This window comes from Dermacentor silvarum, chromosome 5 (assembly GCF_013339745.2).
Source record: "Dermacentor silvarum isolate Dsil-2018 chromosome 5, BIME_Dsil_1.4, whole genome shotgun sequence".
In the NCBI taxonomy this organism is placed as follows: domain Eukaryota; kingdom Metazoa; phylum Arthropoda; class Arachnida; order Ixodida; family Ixodidae; genus Dermacentor; species Dermacentor silvarum.
The window spans coordinates 19468008-19486254 of NC_051158.1; the positions used below are offsets into that span (position 1 = coordinate 19468008).

General features: G+C 46.5%; 1 protein-coding gene across 1 annotated transcript; it reads right to left on the minus strand.

The window, feature by feature from the left end:
- Positions 1-94: 94 nt before the first annotated feature.
- LOC119453984 (DNA topoisomerase 1) lies at positions 95-17869 on the minus strand. Its single transcript, XM_049667465.1, has 9 exons — positions 17472-17869; positions 14966-15120; positions 13501-13783; positions 10429-10692; positions 10081-10195; positions 8781-8908; positions 8514-8608; positions 7419-7568; positions 95-1342 (listed from the first exon to the last, which is right to left on the minus strand). Exons 1-9 carry the CDS (start codon positions 17793-17795, stop codon positions 1240-1242), a joined length of 1617 nt encoding a protein of 538 aa, XP_049523422.1. The 5' UTR covers positions 17796-17869; the 3' UTR covers positions 95-1239.
- Positions 17870-18247: the final 378 nt, after the last annotated feature.

Here is an 18247-nt window from a genome sequence, read left to right on the forward strand (position 1 = left end):
AGATACAGGCACTGCCACCTTGTGTGGAATAATGGACAACTTATGAGAAGTTTCTTCAAGTTCAAAGGCAGCACTTTATGCAAGATAAATGTTTTGATATAATGCAAGGTCTAGCTAGATATACCCTTTGAACTCTTCCACATAGTCGCCACAGAGATTTAGGCACTTATGACACTGTGGTTGGCAAACTTTTGCACGTTCTCTCCAGAGCTTCGAGGCCTTGCAACCAAGGACATGTACTATTGTAATAACAGCCGTGTAATGCACAAAGCAGATGACCGGTGTTCTATTAGGGTTAGAGAATGGGTTCTAAGGGAAGGGAATTGCAATTGAGGATGGTAGAGAATTTGCAGGCATGGGATGGCGTCAGCGGGTGCAAGACAGGAGTAATAATTGGAGTTCGCCAGGAAAGGCCTTCTTGCTGTAATAGACATAATATATACTGGCGGTAGTGATAACACTAGGCCGAGTGAAGTGCACCGTACCATTCCAGACCTCATCACTTCCAAGATACTACGCTAATGATGCATAAGAGTTTCATTTGCAGAAAAGGACAGATATATTGGCATTTCATTAAGGTTGTGACACGCATGTGTAACGAAGTGCAAACAAGATGCCATTTATTGGTGGTTGAGTTGCACTAGCGCTGTCAACAATTTCCCATGGTGCATATGTCACGACTGCCTTTTGTGCAAGTGCGACAGTAAGTTGTGAATAAATGAAAGCATGCTGTTTTAATTTTATGAAAATGGAAGGGCGGAACTGGGACATTTGTTGATGCACAGTTTCCTTCTCGGCTGGTTAAATAACATCTGGAGGGAAGAGTGAAGGCAGTTATGAAGGGTTCGCATTTAGCATGTGCAGTGAAATCACAGGCATATCTGTACTGCTTGGAAGGTTCGACAAAGCTTGTCAGGCGAGAGTTCGCGATAAGATTAGATTCAATATGCAAAATCACTGGTTCTGTCTTGGAGTGAAAATGACATTGCTTGAGCCCATATGGGTTGTTGACCCCTTGTTCACGCACCACAGAAATACGAGGAGGGGGGTCTTGTCTTCCTTACGGAAACAAGACGCCAGTAAAAAATTATGGATGTGATTTGCCTTCCAAGAAGCGATTAGTGGCTGCTGAAGTTAAGCTTCTGGAAGTTGTGTTGTGGGCTAACAGCCAGAAGTTGAAGCTGCCAGCACTGCTCCGACACTCTCTTGCTATGACAAGCAAGAAAGTGGACCTTGGCCCTAAAACTCGAAATTGGGGTCAGCTGTCTCTATTGCCCAGTAAAACTTTTCTCGCTGCGTCTTGTTGTAGACTTTCTCGATGGGGACATCCCATGTCTTGCACCTGGAATAAAGATTGCGTGAAAGCTTGTCTGAGTGACAACTGTGTCTTAAAAAAACAATACAATCCTTAGATTTAGTTGCAGCTGCCACAATGCTGTACAGCTAGCATGATGAAAAAGGTGCGCATTATCTCAGTCGATTAAAACTGTGGAAGCTGTGAATATAGGAACAAAATGAAGACCGTAACATCACTTGAATGCCCTAAGGGCGTTGTACCTTGAATGTGCACTGCGTCCACTTTTGCCGATACATGTACTCTGCAGTCACAATTAGTCAATTAGTAATGAAAACTGATATAAACCATCGATAATGACTCTCAAAGACGCTGTTACCTACTTTGAAGTCCACCATAATTTCTTTAAAGGGCGAAACAAGGACAAGCTGACCACCACGTGACTCATGACCGGATATTTGCAGTCTCTGGGATCGGCTCGCTTGGCAAAAACTGTGCAACACGCCAGGAGGTCAAGGCAAAAAGCTTTGCTTTAATGAATTATGCATCTAAAATGTGCATTGGCTGCATTGAGGCTATTTAGGTGCTGTTTGCTTTTGTCTCTTTTTTTTTAAATTCCTAGAGCAGAGCCGGTCACTGACACATTTTGTGCAGAGAGCTATATAATTACTAATTCCTTATATGTGTACCACATCTTGCCTCTCATATAGACCAACCGTTCATTTATTGAAGGATTGGATTATTGCAGAGAAGCTACTGCTTAAAAACGTACAGTGAGTTATTCTAATTTTAATCATAAATTTTGTTATGGAGAGGACAATAAGCAGATGTTGACATTTGAGGGAGGTATGCGAGAACAATTCCATTTGTATTATTACAGGATAAATGCATTTCTGCAAGCTTGTCAATAAAACCAGATTCCGTCATTCAAGTCATCACACTGACATATGAAAAGGGGGGAAGTAGGTGCTGTGAAAGCTATATTCACTGATCTATAGCTCAACGAGGTAAGATATCAACATTAAATGTTAACAAACACAGAGCGTGCAAAATTGACATATTTAGGGTACTTCGATTTCGAGTTTTATATTTTTTGAAATTTTGGGGGTAAAAATCGGGTGGTATTTTTGAAGAACGAAACAGGAGAAATCGGAGGTTTTCCTGCCTGCCACAAAAACCGGGGAGGAATTGGGCAGTTTTGTTGCCTGGTGGCCAAAAGTATGGGATTTTTCTGGTAACTTTTACAACCAAATAACACAAGCAGCATCAGGGAAAACACGGGGAATGCGGGAGATGGAAATTACAAGACGATGAGGAACACGAGAAGAAAGTGAAAGCAGGAGCCCACGTTTCGACAAGTGGACTTGTCTTTTTCAAGGCGGATTGAAAATGACAAGTCCACTTGTTGAAACGTTGGCTCCTGCTTTCACAAGCAACATCAGTCACAGGAATGTAATGGCTAAGAGAGCTGCTCGCAAATCAAGTGACGGACTCATTTCTAGAGATCCTCGTTATAATACATTTAATAAAAACCAAATGAATAAAAACTACAAATAGAGACTTGTTTGGCAATCCATTCTTTACTTTATTCTCTGCACTTTAACATAGGAAAAAAGTAGTACACAAGGGCATGCTTCGCAGGAGATGTGATGCTTTTCATCTTGCAAGACCCTGTTGATGTACATTATCACATGCGTGGAACGCATTTCTGTGTCCATCCTAGACCTGTTGGGCCTTTCAGCCTTAAGCCACACTTTGAATGTAACGTAGTTGGAGAAAGATCCTCTCAACGTCACAGCTATACTTATACTGTTCGCCGTGCAGAAAAACGTCAGCGCTGCATTAATTCGCTTTCTAGTGCATTACCGCCATTTACATGTGTGCTATATGGGGAAAATGTGATGCAATGCGCAATGGTCGTATTCATGTAAACGTGTCCGCAAAAAAAAAAAGGAAAAAAAAAAGCTTTCGTTCATTCAGGGCCAGCAGACGCTGAATATATATCTTTATTTATGCCAGTTTTCGCTTGTATGTTAAAGGGACACTATAGGCAATTACTAAGTCGACGTGGACTTAAAACACCATTCCAGAACACCTCGCAGCGCTTGTTTCGTGCCAAGAAAGGACTTAGTTTACGAGAAAGTTATGTCTGAAAGGTCCGCATACCTTTAGCACATTCAGATCGCCAGCCCTGAGCGGGGAGTGGTGACGTTGCCTACGACATCTGAGTAAAACGGCACCCGACGGACGGCGCTGCGGCTTTCTGGGCAAAACGCAAACGCGCGGTCGTGGAGAAACCGAGCCAATGACCGAGCGTTGGATTCGCCTCTGCAGCTGCTCTTGGTCAGACGTGGACCGCTCGGGAATCCCGCGACATCACATGGTATTCTCTGCTATTTGAAGTTTATGTGTGTTTCGCGAGCCAGCAAAACGAGTGCAGTACTACGCGATAACAAAACTGTTGACACGCGAAAGTGCAGGTGGCGCAGAGTAGAGAAAACGAAACTTTTCGAACGCTCGCGTCGTTGTCAAGGGTAACGTCAATGAGTTCAAATATAACCGGACAAGTATAATTTTCTTTCGTGTTATAATGCAATGCAATGATCTCTTTATTACGAGTGCTTGAATACTAGGGACAGAATTATAATGAGGAGTGCCTTCATCATCGAGCTAGTATACTTCAATGTCCCGGGGCAGTCTCTAATAGTGTCCTGCATTCACCTCAATTTCTCGATTACTAACGCTCTGTTCTCGATAATATTGACGCCTTGGACGTCCTCGAGCACTAATGTATCACTTTAGCTTGACGTGTTATTTGCCTTTAGTGTCCCTTAAAGCAAGAACGAGGTGTATATTACTGCTATCTCATAAAAGTAATATTAATAATGTGATATATATTTACTACTTGCTTTTTCCAAAAAGGTAGGCAGCATTAATCAGTTTTGTAACACTCGCATTTATTATTATGCTCTAAGAAAGGGCAAACTTGCGCGAGAAAGTGTGTTTAATTTGATTTTAATAATTTTTGTTTGGGGGTGCAAAAATCGGAAATTATCGGGTTATCGATGGACCACTCGTATATTGCATTGCATGTGCGATGTTGCCACTATTACATTTATTTTGCAATGAGTTTCATGACAAATGAAATAGCAGTTCAATTTATGCCTCTAATGGAACGGTTGCATGCTGCATATAAAATAATGGCACGTTTTTCAGGTAAGCTTAAAACGCCATTTCTTCGAGATATCATTTTTTAGCAGTAAACATATGAGGCATTATAGATTTGTAAGTGTGAACAGAGCCTTTTTATACTTCATTTCCTGCGATATATCACATTTGGACTTCATGCGGAACCTCACGGTGACGCCGACGCGGACATTTGCCTGGAGTGTCCATATAATCGCTATTACAGTAAAAGATTCGAGGACACCTAAACACTTCTTATGAGTTGGGAATGCGAAAGCATTAATGTCCAATGGAACGCCGCTGAGTGGTCCTTCGAGTTATGAACTCATCGCGGGCAAGTGAGCGCGTTGAGACGCTTGGCGCGTTTTGATTTGGCCTTACCGAGGCACAGTTAGAACGCAGGCGGGAACTTGCGCGGACAAGGAACGCGCGGATAGCACAGGCTTGCGAGGGTGAAGTGGCGTCGCGGTGATGCCCTCTCCCCTCTATCACGCAACACCTGGCGCGCTACTGCTGCAGCAGGTGTGCCCTTTCGCCTGCTGTGCTCCGTCGAGGCGCGCTTGTGCCGTGGCGTCGTAGCCAATGGGAATGTAGGTGCCGTTTCGCTGCTACAGACGCGGGACACCAGCGTTTTCGCTCTAAAAGCCATTTGACGCTTTCGCGTCAGAACTTGAAAATGTTCTTGTCCAAGCGAATAGGGCTCTTCTATATATTGACAGCCGCGTACACTCTTAAAAACGTTTTCCACCCTTTGGGGCTTATTTTGTCCCACAACAATAATCGTCATTTATCTTGGGCGCTTTAACGCTGCGCGCCCGGTACTTCCAGACCATGAACGGCATGCGCGTCATCAGCGTGACTATATTCTTAGTAGCGAGCGCATATCTTTAAAGAAAGGAAACGCATAACAAAGGGAGACGACGATTATTGTGTGACGAGATAAGCCACAAAGGGTGCAAATTGTTATTGCGATAGCAATTATATGGACACTTCCACCGGATTTCTGCCGTCGCCGTCGCCGTGAGGTTCCCTATAGATAAAATCTTCGCCGCGCGCCGTATGCCCGAGCGGAAGCGTGCGGGGACGCGCGCTGTCACGGAGAGCGAACGCACTCAATCTCCCACGCGCAAGCAAGGAAGCGGGAAGCCAGCGCCGGAGGGAGCGGGGGGGGGGGGGGGGGGGGCACATTTTACTCTGCCAACAGCCGCGCTCGTCGCTCCGCCCGCACCGTCTCTTATCTCCCCACGGCTCTGACCTTTATGCGCCGTGCATTCGCCGCTCAGTTTCCGTTGAAGCGATAGACCGCACGTACCTTCGCCGCTGCGGCGTATGCGCTTGCTGCCGGCGTTTTGACAGTCGTTGTCTGCAGTCAATTCAGTGTGATCTATTCATGTTTGTTTTGCGCGCTCACACAACGCTTGTTCATTCAGTTAGTAATAGTCGGGCCACATTTTCCAACGCACGCTACACATGCAATTAATGCTACCCGGATCGGCAGTGCAGCGCTACAGGTGTGTCCCTTCGCACGCGCTGCCCACGGGAAGCGCTTCTCATCAACACCACCGTTTCACACGCGCCTTCTCGTGGTCATCGAGTCTCTCTTCATGTCGGTCTACTTACGCCGCAGTACACCTGCTTACTTAATCAGCTCATGTTTACTACAATTCATATTGCTACCAAAGCCGCTCACCTTCGTATGACATTGCTGTGTTGCTATCGCATTCATTGCTTCGCCCTTAGGGTGAAACTGTGACATTTTTTAAAAGGAGTATACATGTGGCATGGTGCATCGACAATGACCGTAGCTGCTTACGTCAACTCTACAAAAGTCGCAGTTTCGCCCGAAAGGCGAAAGATCGATTGCGATAGCGAATTAGTGGACAGCTATACAAAGTAAAGATAGTAGTTTTATCGGCCGTATAAACTTGTAAACATAGACTCACTAACTAAATTAAGCATGGTGTCACGCGCGCACAAGCAAACATGAACGAATCCCACTCGAAGACCGCGGAAACTCGCTGTCAAAACGCTGGAGTGATTCACCGCGGCAGCAGCAGCGAGCGAAATGAGCCTCGTGCCGGCGCTAGCATCTTAGCTGCGAAAAATCAGGGAGGGCGGACGCCGCCCCCGCCGCAGATGGCTTTCAACATGGCTTTCAAGGTAAGCCGCGCGTGCGGGCGCTCCCGGCGCAGACTAAAGCCCCTCAGTGAAGAATTGAGGGGCTTTAGCGCAGACCCTACCCCCCCTCCGGAGCGTTGTGCGCGACTGGAAGACTGCGCGCTTCCTTCCCGCTTCCTGCCCTTGCATGCTTTCACTCGCGCATACAGCGTACGGCGCGCGGCGACGATTTTATCGCCGTGTACCTCACGGCGACAGTGACGACGACGGCAGAAATGCGCTTGGAGTGTCCATATAATTGATATCGCAATAAAATAGCGCAACCGCACGCATTTCAAACTTTTCTCTCATAGGACATCGATACACCGCTCCAGAGGTGTGCCCCTGTTGAAAGATAGACACGTATGTTTCTCGAATGTTATCGGCGGTTCTGATCTGTTTTTGTTGAGCGTCGTGTTATCAAATTCTGTGCGCGACGCTTATAGTATTGTACATTGTAGAAGTTACGTGAGCACCAGCGATAACGCTGGAAGGTTCGACGAGCCATGTATCAAATCCGACGCGCTTGATCCGTAGGTCAGATTTAGACCATTGCCGACTGTGCTCGCTGCTATCGTAGCGCTTTGCGCGCCACTTGTTTTGCTGGGCACAGGTTCGCCCTATAAAGAGTTAACATTTCGAATTCACGCTTGTGACTGTGTTACTCTATGCCGTGCACGACAACGTGACAATATCAGTAATTTTGGCATGCACAATGAGTTTGGCAACAAGTACCCACTACAATGTACTACATATAGGCCTATCAAGCGAACATTTTTACCATGCAACGCTGATTCTCGGGTCGATGTAATTGAGCTTAGAGGTGACGAGGGCAACGTCCTTGTTCTCCTCCTTGTCCAAGGCTTGCAGCTCCAACTTGTCCAGCTGCACTTCGAGCTTCTGCAACCGATTCCCTTTGCGATTCAACCGCCTGGGTGAGATGTGATACACTTTGCGGTGATCTCATTTTGGTTCGATCGTTTCACTTTTTCATGACGTAGCATCATCATATTGCTGAAGAGGAGTAGAACATGTACAAAATAGGCAAACTTATTCCGCACATAAGCACGTCGGGCTCTGCGCGCTGGGCTACTAACCGCGCACTACCATGCAAGTGCATGCCAATTCCAACGGTCCTCGTTGTCATCTCTCCGTTTTTAATAATTACTAGGTTTAACTTCCCAAAGCCATATCTTAGCTTTGAGACACAATGATTAGAAGAATAAAAAGCCCATAATTTAAAAAAATAAATCTTTGACGGCACGAAAAGCAAACCCACCGTAACGAGAGTAAAGTTATAGCTACCGTGTATAGTCGAGCGCCTCTGCAACAAAATGACATCTATAACGAAGAATTTATTCTGTCGCGGCTGTGCGATACACGACCTGTACAACGAGGTGACGTGTATAACCAATGATTTCGAAGGGTTCAAGCACTTCGGTATAAGAGCGTTCGACTTATTATGAAACGCTGTGATCCTCAGATCAATTGTGATCAGCTGAGGCTCCCTAACATCCACCATTAGCTTGCAGGCGTCTTTACATCCATGCTTCTTTGGAAGGTTACGGCAACGACCAGGCGTGCACCTCTTGTTCAGAAGGAAAGCCGCCTGCGTTCGTCGCTTCTATCGCGACTTGTCGAGCGACATGCTTGAATAAGTCACGGTACTGTGAAAGCATTCGACCCATCCGAGCGCTATGTGACGCTGTGTCAACAGCTGGGACATGTGTGCGTCCGCGCACGCGCGAATTTCGCCATGTCTGCTTCTGGTGGCTATTTATAGTCGATGGGGGCACACATAAAGGTGATGTCACTCGAGAATATACGTTCTCCACTTTCTGTATGGAGGTATGAGAAATACGGCTGGATCACTCACAATTTTTCATTTTGCGACTTGGATTTGCTGCAGTCAGCTTCCAGCTGTTCGATTTCCAGTTCGCACTTTCGAATCTGCTCTTCTTTCTTCTCTATCTGTATATCGGACGAAAGGGACAATGCTTAGTAAGCAATACATTGCATGAGTATGTATACATTTCATGATCGCCCTCTTTGTTCTATGCCCCACGGGTGCTCTGTTAAGGTATTTTCAGACAAGCAAACAAACAAGCCAATGACCAAAAAAGTAGGCGGACATCGTGTTCACCATTGTTCGGATTCTCTCCATTTGCTTGTCGAAATTTTTAGGAACAGCTCGTCGGTGGTTGCACAGAATGGCGACTGCTCTGTTGGCTCGGTTGTAGGCCAGCAGCTTCTCAGGTAGCGACATACCGGCTGACGGTACAGAGTCGGAGAGAGGTAATTAGCAGTGAGCCTTCGCACTCAGTTAGACAACAGCCTAATCTCACAGCAGGAAAACGATGCAACATACACAGGATGCCCGAAAAGTAAATGCCTATTTTAGGTTTTTTTAGTAATTCACAAAATTTAAAGTCGATCCTAATAGTTTTGCTTTGCTCAGCGAAGATGGATAATTCTTACGTTGTATTATGGCCGCGCACGCACTAACCCTTTCAGACGCTTTGTACACAATTGTGTACACCAAGATAGTGCGTCAACAGCAAAAGCAATGATGAAAGTAATGATATTTAAAATATGTCGCATATATCTTGAAACACTCGAAATGTACTGCAATTTTGGATAACATGTGCAAAATGTTTTAGTAAAATGAGTGGGAAGGTAGATGGTTGGGTGTTTTTGCTTGGCGTCAGCATGTTGTATGTAGCGAGTTCACTTCCTTCATTTTTTTTTTTTTTACAATGTCATGCACCAGGCATGATTTTCAAGCGACTGGATAAGTGGTGTACATTTCGCAAACTTGACAAAACACACTAAACAATTGAAAACTGTTCATATTTTCTGCAGCTGTGCACTTTCTATGATTCTGAAGATGAAGAAATGCGGTGAAAGTAAGTTTTCAATCAACAGGATAAAGTGGCGTCTGAGAGGGCTAAGCACGAAGAGCACCGAAGGTTGCAATTTGCTGACAGAAGAGTCTGCCGTTGTTGCCGCTTGCGAAAGATCGAAGCTGGCCACGCGGTTGTGGTAAACGCGCCACATACTGCGTAGCTTGCATAGCTGAATTTGGCGTGTGCGTTCTTCAATCCTAGCTGTCTTCGTATAGTAGATGTCTGCTATAGAGAGTGTGTTCCACAGTTCTGAGACTTAACTGGCTCTGATATAGGGCTGAAAAATTGACCTTTGAGAGCATATACAAATACGATGGTAAAAAAATGTGCAAGCACTTGTTCAGAAGTTATAATGTCTCCACGTCGACAGTCTACATTTGTCATTGACAGCTCCAGCAAAGGGGCGGCGTATTTGTGACCGTTTCTTTTTTTTTTTTTTTTCCGCATCTCACTGTTGCCAAGACTCGGTTGCGTTTTTTCGACGTCCCTGTGCCAGAAGTTTCGTTCATATGTGCCAGACATCGCTGCTTAAATTACCTTCAGTCAGGATATCCAGTTGTTTTTGGAAGGTCATCGAAGCGTTGTAAGTACGAAAGACCTTTGCAGTTAGCCCTTCCATGAGTTTGTTGAGATGTCTGTTCAGGGTAGCAGTCTGCAATGAACATTACAAGTCACATTCAACGCAAGAAGCCACCGACACTGCAGAGTATATGGCGTCTATAATTATGACCGGTCACTGTCGACGGATCTTCTTCCTCAGTGAACGACTCATTTGCACTTGAATTTCACGCTGTATTGACTCAATGCAGTCTATTTGAAATAAGGTTGGGGATGAAATTTTCATTGCCACAAGGTTCGATATCCCGGGCAGCGTGGTTCACTCACAGTGAGCAAATCGAAGAGGTCGTCCTTGGGCCCTTTGTGTTCCATGAAAAGCTCCAAGTTCCGGAAGACGCGCTCGTCCACCCGAACTGTGTTCGCGTATCGGATGGAGTCCTTTCCGGGAAAATCGAACTCCACCATGAACTGGCCGTCCTTGCTGTCTGTCTCGAGTTCGCGTAGTGTGATGTGCTCCACTCGCAGAGAGCAGCAGCCGACGGTGTTGGCAGTGGCGCCCTCTTCCTGCTCGTTCCCGGCTCTCAACGCAAGCTACATAAATGAGAGAGAGAGGAGAGAAAGCTATATTTAGAGAGGGTGAGAGTGAGCAACACGAAACAAGAACAGAAAGAAAGAAGAGGGATACAGAGAGGAAGAATAGAGAGGCGGGAGAGAGGAAATGAGGAAGAACGAGGGGAGATATAAATAAGTTTCTCTCTCTTTCTCTCTCCCTCACACACACGCACGCACACACACACGCACGCACGCACGCACGCGCACACACACACACACACACACACACACACACCACACACACACACACACACACACACACACACACACACACACACACACACACACACACACGCACGCACACACACACACACACACACACACACACACACACACACACACACACACACACACACACACACACACACACACACACACACACACACATATATATATATATATATATATATATATCATCATCATCAGCCTATATTTATGTCCACTGCAGGACGAAGGCCTCTCCCTGCGATCTCCAATTACCCCTGTCTTGCGCTAGCGTATTCCAACTTGCGCCTGCGAATTTCCTAACCTCATCATCCCACCTGACTTTCTGCCGTCCTCGACTGCGCTTCCCTTCTCTTGGTATCCATTCTGTAACCTTAATGGTCCACCGGCTATCCATCCTACGCATTACATGGCCTGCCCAGCTCCATTTCTTCCGCTTAATGTCAACTAGAATATCGTCTACCCCCGTTTGTTCTCTGATCCACACCGCTCTCTTCCTGTCTCTTAACGTTACTCCTAAGATTTTTCGTTCCATTGCTCTTTGTGCGGTCCTTAACTTGTTCTCGAGCTTCTTTGTTAACCTCCAAGTTTCTGCCCCGTATGTTAGCACCGGTAGAATGCAATGATTGTACACTTTTCTTTTCAACGACAGTGGTAAGCTCCCAGTCAGGATTTGGCAATGCCTGCCGTATGCACTCCAACCTAATTTTATTCTTCTGTAAATTTCTTTCTCATGATCAGGGTCCCCTGTGAGTAATTGACCTAGATAAACATATTCCTTTACAGATTCTAGAGGCTGACTGGCGATCCTGAATTCTTGTTCCCTTGCCAGGCTATTGAACATTATCTTTGTCTTCTGCATATTCATCTTCAACCCAATTCTTGCACTTTCTCGATGAAGGTCCTCAATCATTTGTTGTAATTCCTCTCCATTGTTGCTCAATAGGACAATGTCATCTGCAAACCGAAGGTTGCTGAGATATTCGCCATCGATCCTCACTCCTAATCCTTCCCAGTCTAAGAGCTTGAATACTTCTTCTAAGCATGCAGTGAATAGCATTGGAGAGATTGTGTCTCCTTGCCTGACCCCTTTCTTGATAGGTATCTTTCTACTTTTCTTGTGGAGAACCAAGGTAGCTGTGGAATCCTTGTAGATATTCGCCAAGATATTCACGTATGCCTCCTCCACTCCTTGATTACGCAATGCCTCTATGACTGCTGATATCTCTACTGAATCGAATGCCTTTTCATAATCTATGAAAGCCATATAGAGAGGTTGATTGTACTCCGCAGATTTCTCGATTACCTGATTGATGGCATGGATATGGTCCATCGTAGAATATCCCTTCCTGAAGCCAGCCTGTTCTCTTGGTTGACTGAAGTCAAGTGTTGTCCTGATTCTATTGGAAATTATCTTGGTGAATATTTTATACAATACTGAAAGTAAGCTAATGGGTCTGTAATTCTTCAATTCTTTAACGTCTCCCTTCTTATGAATAAGTATAATGTTGGCGTTCTTCCAGCTCTCTGGTACACTTGAAGTTGTGAGGCATTGCGTATAAAGGGCCGCAAGCTTTTCAAGCATGATATCTCCTCCATCTTTGATTAAATCTACTGTTATTCCATCTTCTCCAGGCGCTTTTCCCCTGGTCATGTCTTTCAAGGCCCTTCTAACTTCATCGCTAGTTATAGAAGGAGCTTCTGTATCCGGTTCATCGCTATTTCGAATGGAAGAAGCTTGGCTGTTTTGGCTACTGTACAGGTCAGTATAGAATTCTTCTGCTGCTTTTACTATGTCCATTTAATTTGGACGCCCATATATATATATGGGCGTCCAAATTACCGTAAATGCGACTTCTACTAATAGGTGATATGAAGCGGACGTGGTCCTCAAGAGATCCGTACCTCCATGGTATGGAATATACTTCAACAAATTGTGATAACAGCGCAACAGATGGGACAAAGCAAGCGGAAGTGCGCATGCGCCGACTACCAATTGGCATTTATTCGAACAACATCGCTTTGTTCGATGTTTGTCGCGGTCGTGACCGTAGTATATGCGTGTTAAATCGGATTATTCCAACTGCAGCGGCGCCGGACTCCGCTTAGTACTAAGTGCGAAGCGGCAAATTCTCAAGAGACCGCTCGGTGCAGCCTACATGACAACCGTTTGCGTATCTTCGTACAAAGGAGCGCTACGAAGTTTGCTCCATCAAGTGACCGTAGCTCCTTGAGGCTAACAGCAACACGTCATGAAAACCGACAGACCAGGCAGCGGCTCATGGGCGTCATCCCTCGCGCTGTTGGAGTGCATGTGGCGCGTTTATTTGGTTCTGTTAGAGCCTATCTGCTTTTAATGTACTGCCGCTTATAACGAAGTTCATTTCTTGCCGTGATAACGACTTCGTTATTACTAGTGTTTACTGCATTTCGGCCTCAGTGCATTTCGGACGAGTGAACGTCCATTGCTAACGCCTGCGATGTCCCCTTTGTGTTGTCAATAAATCAATCAAGCAGTCAATCAACCAACCAGATTTTAAAAGCTCGCTCCCACGCTTATACCTTGTCAATGAAGTAGAGCGCCACGGACCGCTGACGGACGCTAACGTCTCGCGACTCCCACCCGTTGGCGTAGCTGCGCCGTATGCGTGGCACGTGGGACTTGAGCTTGCGGGCGAGCTCGTACTTGCGCACGTCCATCTCCGCCCGCAGTTTGGCGCTGGCGTTGAGCGTGACGTACTTGGTGCGGCCCAGGACGTTCCACGAGGCCAACCAGGAGACGCTGCGGTCGTGGCGCACTTCTTTCCAGCTGTGTCCCCGCGGTGGCTTCGGCACCGGCGCTTCCCTGCACGTATGTACAGGCGTCTTACACTTTCCAGCGAGTGAACCTACAGCGATCCTACACTTTGAAAACTGCATTTCTTTGCTCGTACGTCCACACTGCAATCTGCTGTTCGACAGTGCTATTGCAGAAGTGATTGGACCGCACTAGAAGAACATTCGCCCCGCGGGGTGCAACCCACTGAGCGGTGGCTGTGCTGCGGTTGCCATTCGAGGCTCGTAGCGGAACGCGCTAAACGTCGGCGCCCGAGGCCGCTAAATAGGCCGATGAAGAGGAGCGCCAGACGTAACGACGCCAGTAGCGTCGCATACGAGAAGCGACGCACACGCGTGGCTTAGAGTTGTTCTTTATGTGATCGTTTTAAGAACACTGAGCCGGGCTGCCTATGATAAACAAAAGCATCGGAGGGGGGGGGAGATTACAAATCCAACACTCGCTCCTCTCCCAGTTTCGTAAAAGAGCGAGGTTGACCGTCAAATGATGTATCGTCTCTTTCTATATTTGCTTTATTTTTACGGAAATAAATACCGAATTACAGGCAAAAATAGGCACGTTGCTCTTTTAAATTATTTCTCATCCACTATACAAAATTTGCGTTAAGAAATAGGAGGGAGTGGCAAGAGAAAGAAAAGAGGGGACGGGGGTGACACCAATGCCGAGCAGTCGCTCCGGGTGCCGGGAAGCCGAATGACGCCACTGGTGTAGGCTACACTCCTTAGTGCAGGTAATCGGTAGAGTAACGCACTTCAAGCAAAGGGAGAAGCAGCGTTCGAAGACTACAGAGGATTAGACGAAATTATATAAAATAAATAAATAAATAAATAAATAAATAAATAAATAAATAAATAAATAAATAAATAAATAAATAAATAAATAAATAAATAAATAAATAAATAAATAAATAAATAAATAAATAAATAAATAAAATGAGATGCAGGCTTAGGAAAGAGTCGATTGACGCAAGACACGCTAATGGGAGATCACTTCAAGAGACCTTTGTCCTACAGAAGATATTGATGATGAAAGTGTGGTGGTGTAGGTGAAGATGACGGCAATACTGGCAGAGGAGGGTACGGATACTAGCTGCGAACCAGCCCGCCTTGGTATTTCACCGATAGTGATAGTTGTATGTTTCGGCTACTAAAGTCGCGTTACTCCGGAAGCGCCATTTGTCGAGTGGCTCACTTTCCAATGTTGATTATGACGTCTTCAGGCAGAACACGGCGTTTCACCATGCCCATCTTGGGATGTTGTCCACGACCGCAAAACAATCCGGGTGGTTCTATCTTGAAGTTGGCGATCTTCTGCCTGTGGCCGTCAACGATGCAGTAGCCGTACTCCTGTGCCAATCTGTCTCTCCGAAGTTTCGTCGCCTGCGGGCAAAAAGGACTACCACCATTCACATAATAAAGGGGACGTACATTATAGTCGAGCAGATATGGCATGTCCCTTCGTCACGGTGACGCGTCAAATGCGACATGGTTGTAGCCTTGACTTATTCGCTGTAACGCTCATAATGTCCGTGTGCGTTTGGTTTAGGTGGTCGCTTCTATGGGTAATGGACGGGACTCGCCAAGTTTCATTCAAAGAAAGCCGACTTCCGGGCTTGGAAGAGGTGTGTATATAGGTTTCTGCTCAGTAAGACATTGGCAGGGACGCTGAGTGGCGATGGTTTTTATTTTGCTTTCGAATAGTTTCTGTGTCGGCCTTGAGTGAGACAGCCACGGTGTCCACGGCAATCTCCCCCCCCCCCCCCCCCCCCCCCCCCCCTTTCGATCTCAAAAACAAACACTTAATTGCTACACATGTAGCATCTTAACTTACAACGCGAACGAACCAACATGGACAAAGAAGAAAGACGTAACACGTGCGCTGTGTCTGCTGTGTCCTTTTATTTGTCCCTATTGGTTCCTTTGCGCTGTAAGTTAAGATGCAGTTGCACCGACTCGCCCAGCTAACTATACTGTACACTTGTAGCAAAGTTGGCTTCACCGCAATATGACACCTTATGCGGAGAAGTTTGCTTCAATGGCTCCCTTTGTTTGCTTTTTCGACAGCTTCTACACTAGAAGTGTGCTTGTGTAATAGAGAGCGTTACTGTACAAGGCTGCAAGAGCCGTTACGAACAAGGAAACAAAAATAAGTTAGTCATTGTCTATGTACGTAGTCCTCATATTGACAAACTTAAACAAAAATGAGGCTAGCGAAATTATTGCACCTTATGGACTATTTTGTTTCTTATTGCAGAAAAATATCGAAAAAAGGTGGGGCAAGAACTTCTTGCGTCACATTCCTCTCTCTTTCTCTTTCACTCTCTGTCTCACACGAACACACACGCGGAATTTTAACGGACTTAAAATGATGGTTTCATAACAGAGGAGAAGCGAGCAAATGAAATGCGCGAGGCGATGATCCCCACAACTCTCTCCTGCTGCCTTGACCAACGTCGGCTGCCAGCGACATTTGTCCCCTGCTTTCTCCCATATCGAAGCCGAAAACCCACACCATGTATACGTCGCTAGCCCATCCTCCCCCCCTCTCTCTCTCTCTCTCTGTTTTTTTTTTCTCCGATATCGGTATTGTGCGCTCTGCGTTTGAGAGGAAACTGCAATGGACGCGCTCTGATCGCTTATACGCTGCAGGTGGCACCGTTTACATGAACCCTGTGCGAACGGGTCAAGTCAGAAATCAGACTGACATGACCCGACACGACCGCGTTTACATGCGCTCCCTTCTAACAGGTCTGAACAATAGGGGCACGCGGCGTCGAGACGAAACATCAACGCGCGTATTTCATGGCTCGTATACCGTTACATGGATGAGGTTGCACTGGACAGTGCTGGTCCTCGCCTTGTCTCGATACCATTCCCGCTGCCGACACATAAGAACGCTGACGTCTCAGTGGTACCGCGCCAGTTTCAGCGCTGGCTGGTCCGACTCGTCCGCGTTTGCATGCGCGCTGCAAATGGGTCGGGCTGAGATCAACCTACCGCATGCAGCCTGGAAGGCTCATTCCTACTCGATGCTCGCTCAACGCGACCCGATGGTGTTTACATGAATTCGACAGACCGATTCCAGTACGGCAAGCCGACTCGACCCGCTTCTGTCGGGTTCGTGTGAATACCCTGTATGACGCGGTCGATGAGACTCAGAACTTAGTCGTTGCTGGCGAGGAGGTTGAGCGTTGTAAAAATAAGGGTGCGCAGGCTTTCGTTCGAATCAAGTTGAGGTGGTTGCGTGGTACGCGTACATGTGGTACTAAAGCTTTTTCTGACTCTTCCCCCACTTTAACGTTGCTGCTGTCTTGCCGAGGAGACAGCAGTTTGGGCCACGGCAACAGACATATGCGTCGTATCTAATAAATTTAATCTACATTCGAGTAGCGTTCATACGGACATCTAAACCTTTACGTCATTGTATCACAACTGCGCGATCGCGCTACATTCGCAAAAACATTACACAATTATTGCATCGTTAGCGTTGCAATAACGTAAAATTGTACTGCATTTGCGTCATCAGAGTTACATTCGCATATCAGCGCTCTCTCTCTCTCTCTCTCTCTCTCTCGCACGCACGCACGCGGGGAGGACCCTTCAAATGGAGAGGCTCATTGCAGTCTAATTCAACGGGTGATGAACTGTGGTTACGTTTCACAACGTGGCTCTTAAGAGTGGCATAAGTTTGGAAGTACGCGGAGGATTGCGTGTAGCGTGCGCACACTGGCCTGTTTTTGCTGCTTCGTTGCAGCCTTTCGATCTTCCGCCTTTCGCCTGTAGTGTGCGCTGAGCTCCCCGAAGTCGCACTTCCTCAGGTCGGTGATGAGCGTCGCTTCCTTGCGATTCATGCACTTCCGCCAGTCGCGGAAGAAATTCTCGTTGAACGCCTTGTGGGACGTGTAGTCACGTTCAAGCATGCATGCGTAGAAGCCGGCCACTTCCTCGGCCTTGACGCTGAGTCTCAACGAGACACCTGCACGCACGCACACGGGCCACACTATTTTATATTTTGCACACATTACAGCAAACCTCGTTATGATGAAGTCATCGGGACGGGAAAATTACTTAGTTGTAAGCAGTATTTCGTTAAAAGCGGAGCGGCTGTAAGATATTCGTACTAACGAGGCATGTGCGCTGCAGCAGCACGGTAGCTCGTAAAACGTATATTTCAACAAAGTCACGCTAGAGGCAGTGGCGAAATTTTGGTGACGCCCGTGAACAGCTGTCTCCTCTGCCGGTTATCACGTGATGCAGCTAGTTCCAGGAAGCGGCGGCCACGTGTTAGCTTAGTGGCTATATGAAGTTGCGCTTCTTGAAAACTCAAAAGACGTTAACGAACCCCAGGGAGTCGAAATTAATCCGGAGTCCTCCACAACGGCGTGCCTCTTGATCGATGGTGCTTTTGACACGTGAAACATATATATTTGTAACCACGTAGTGGAGTGACATCCGCAGCGCTTTCTGTCTCGGC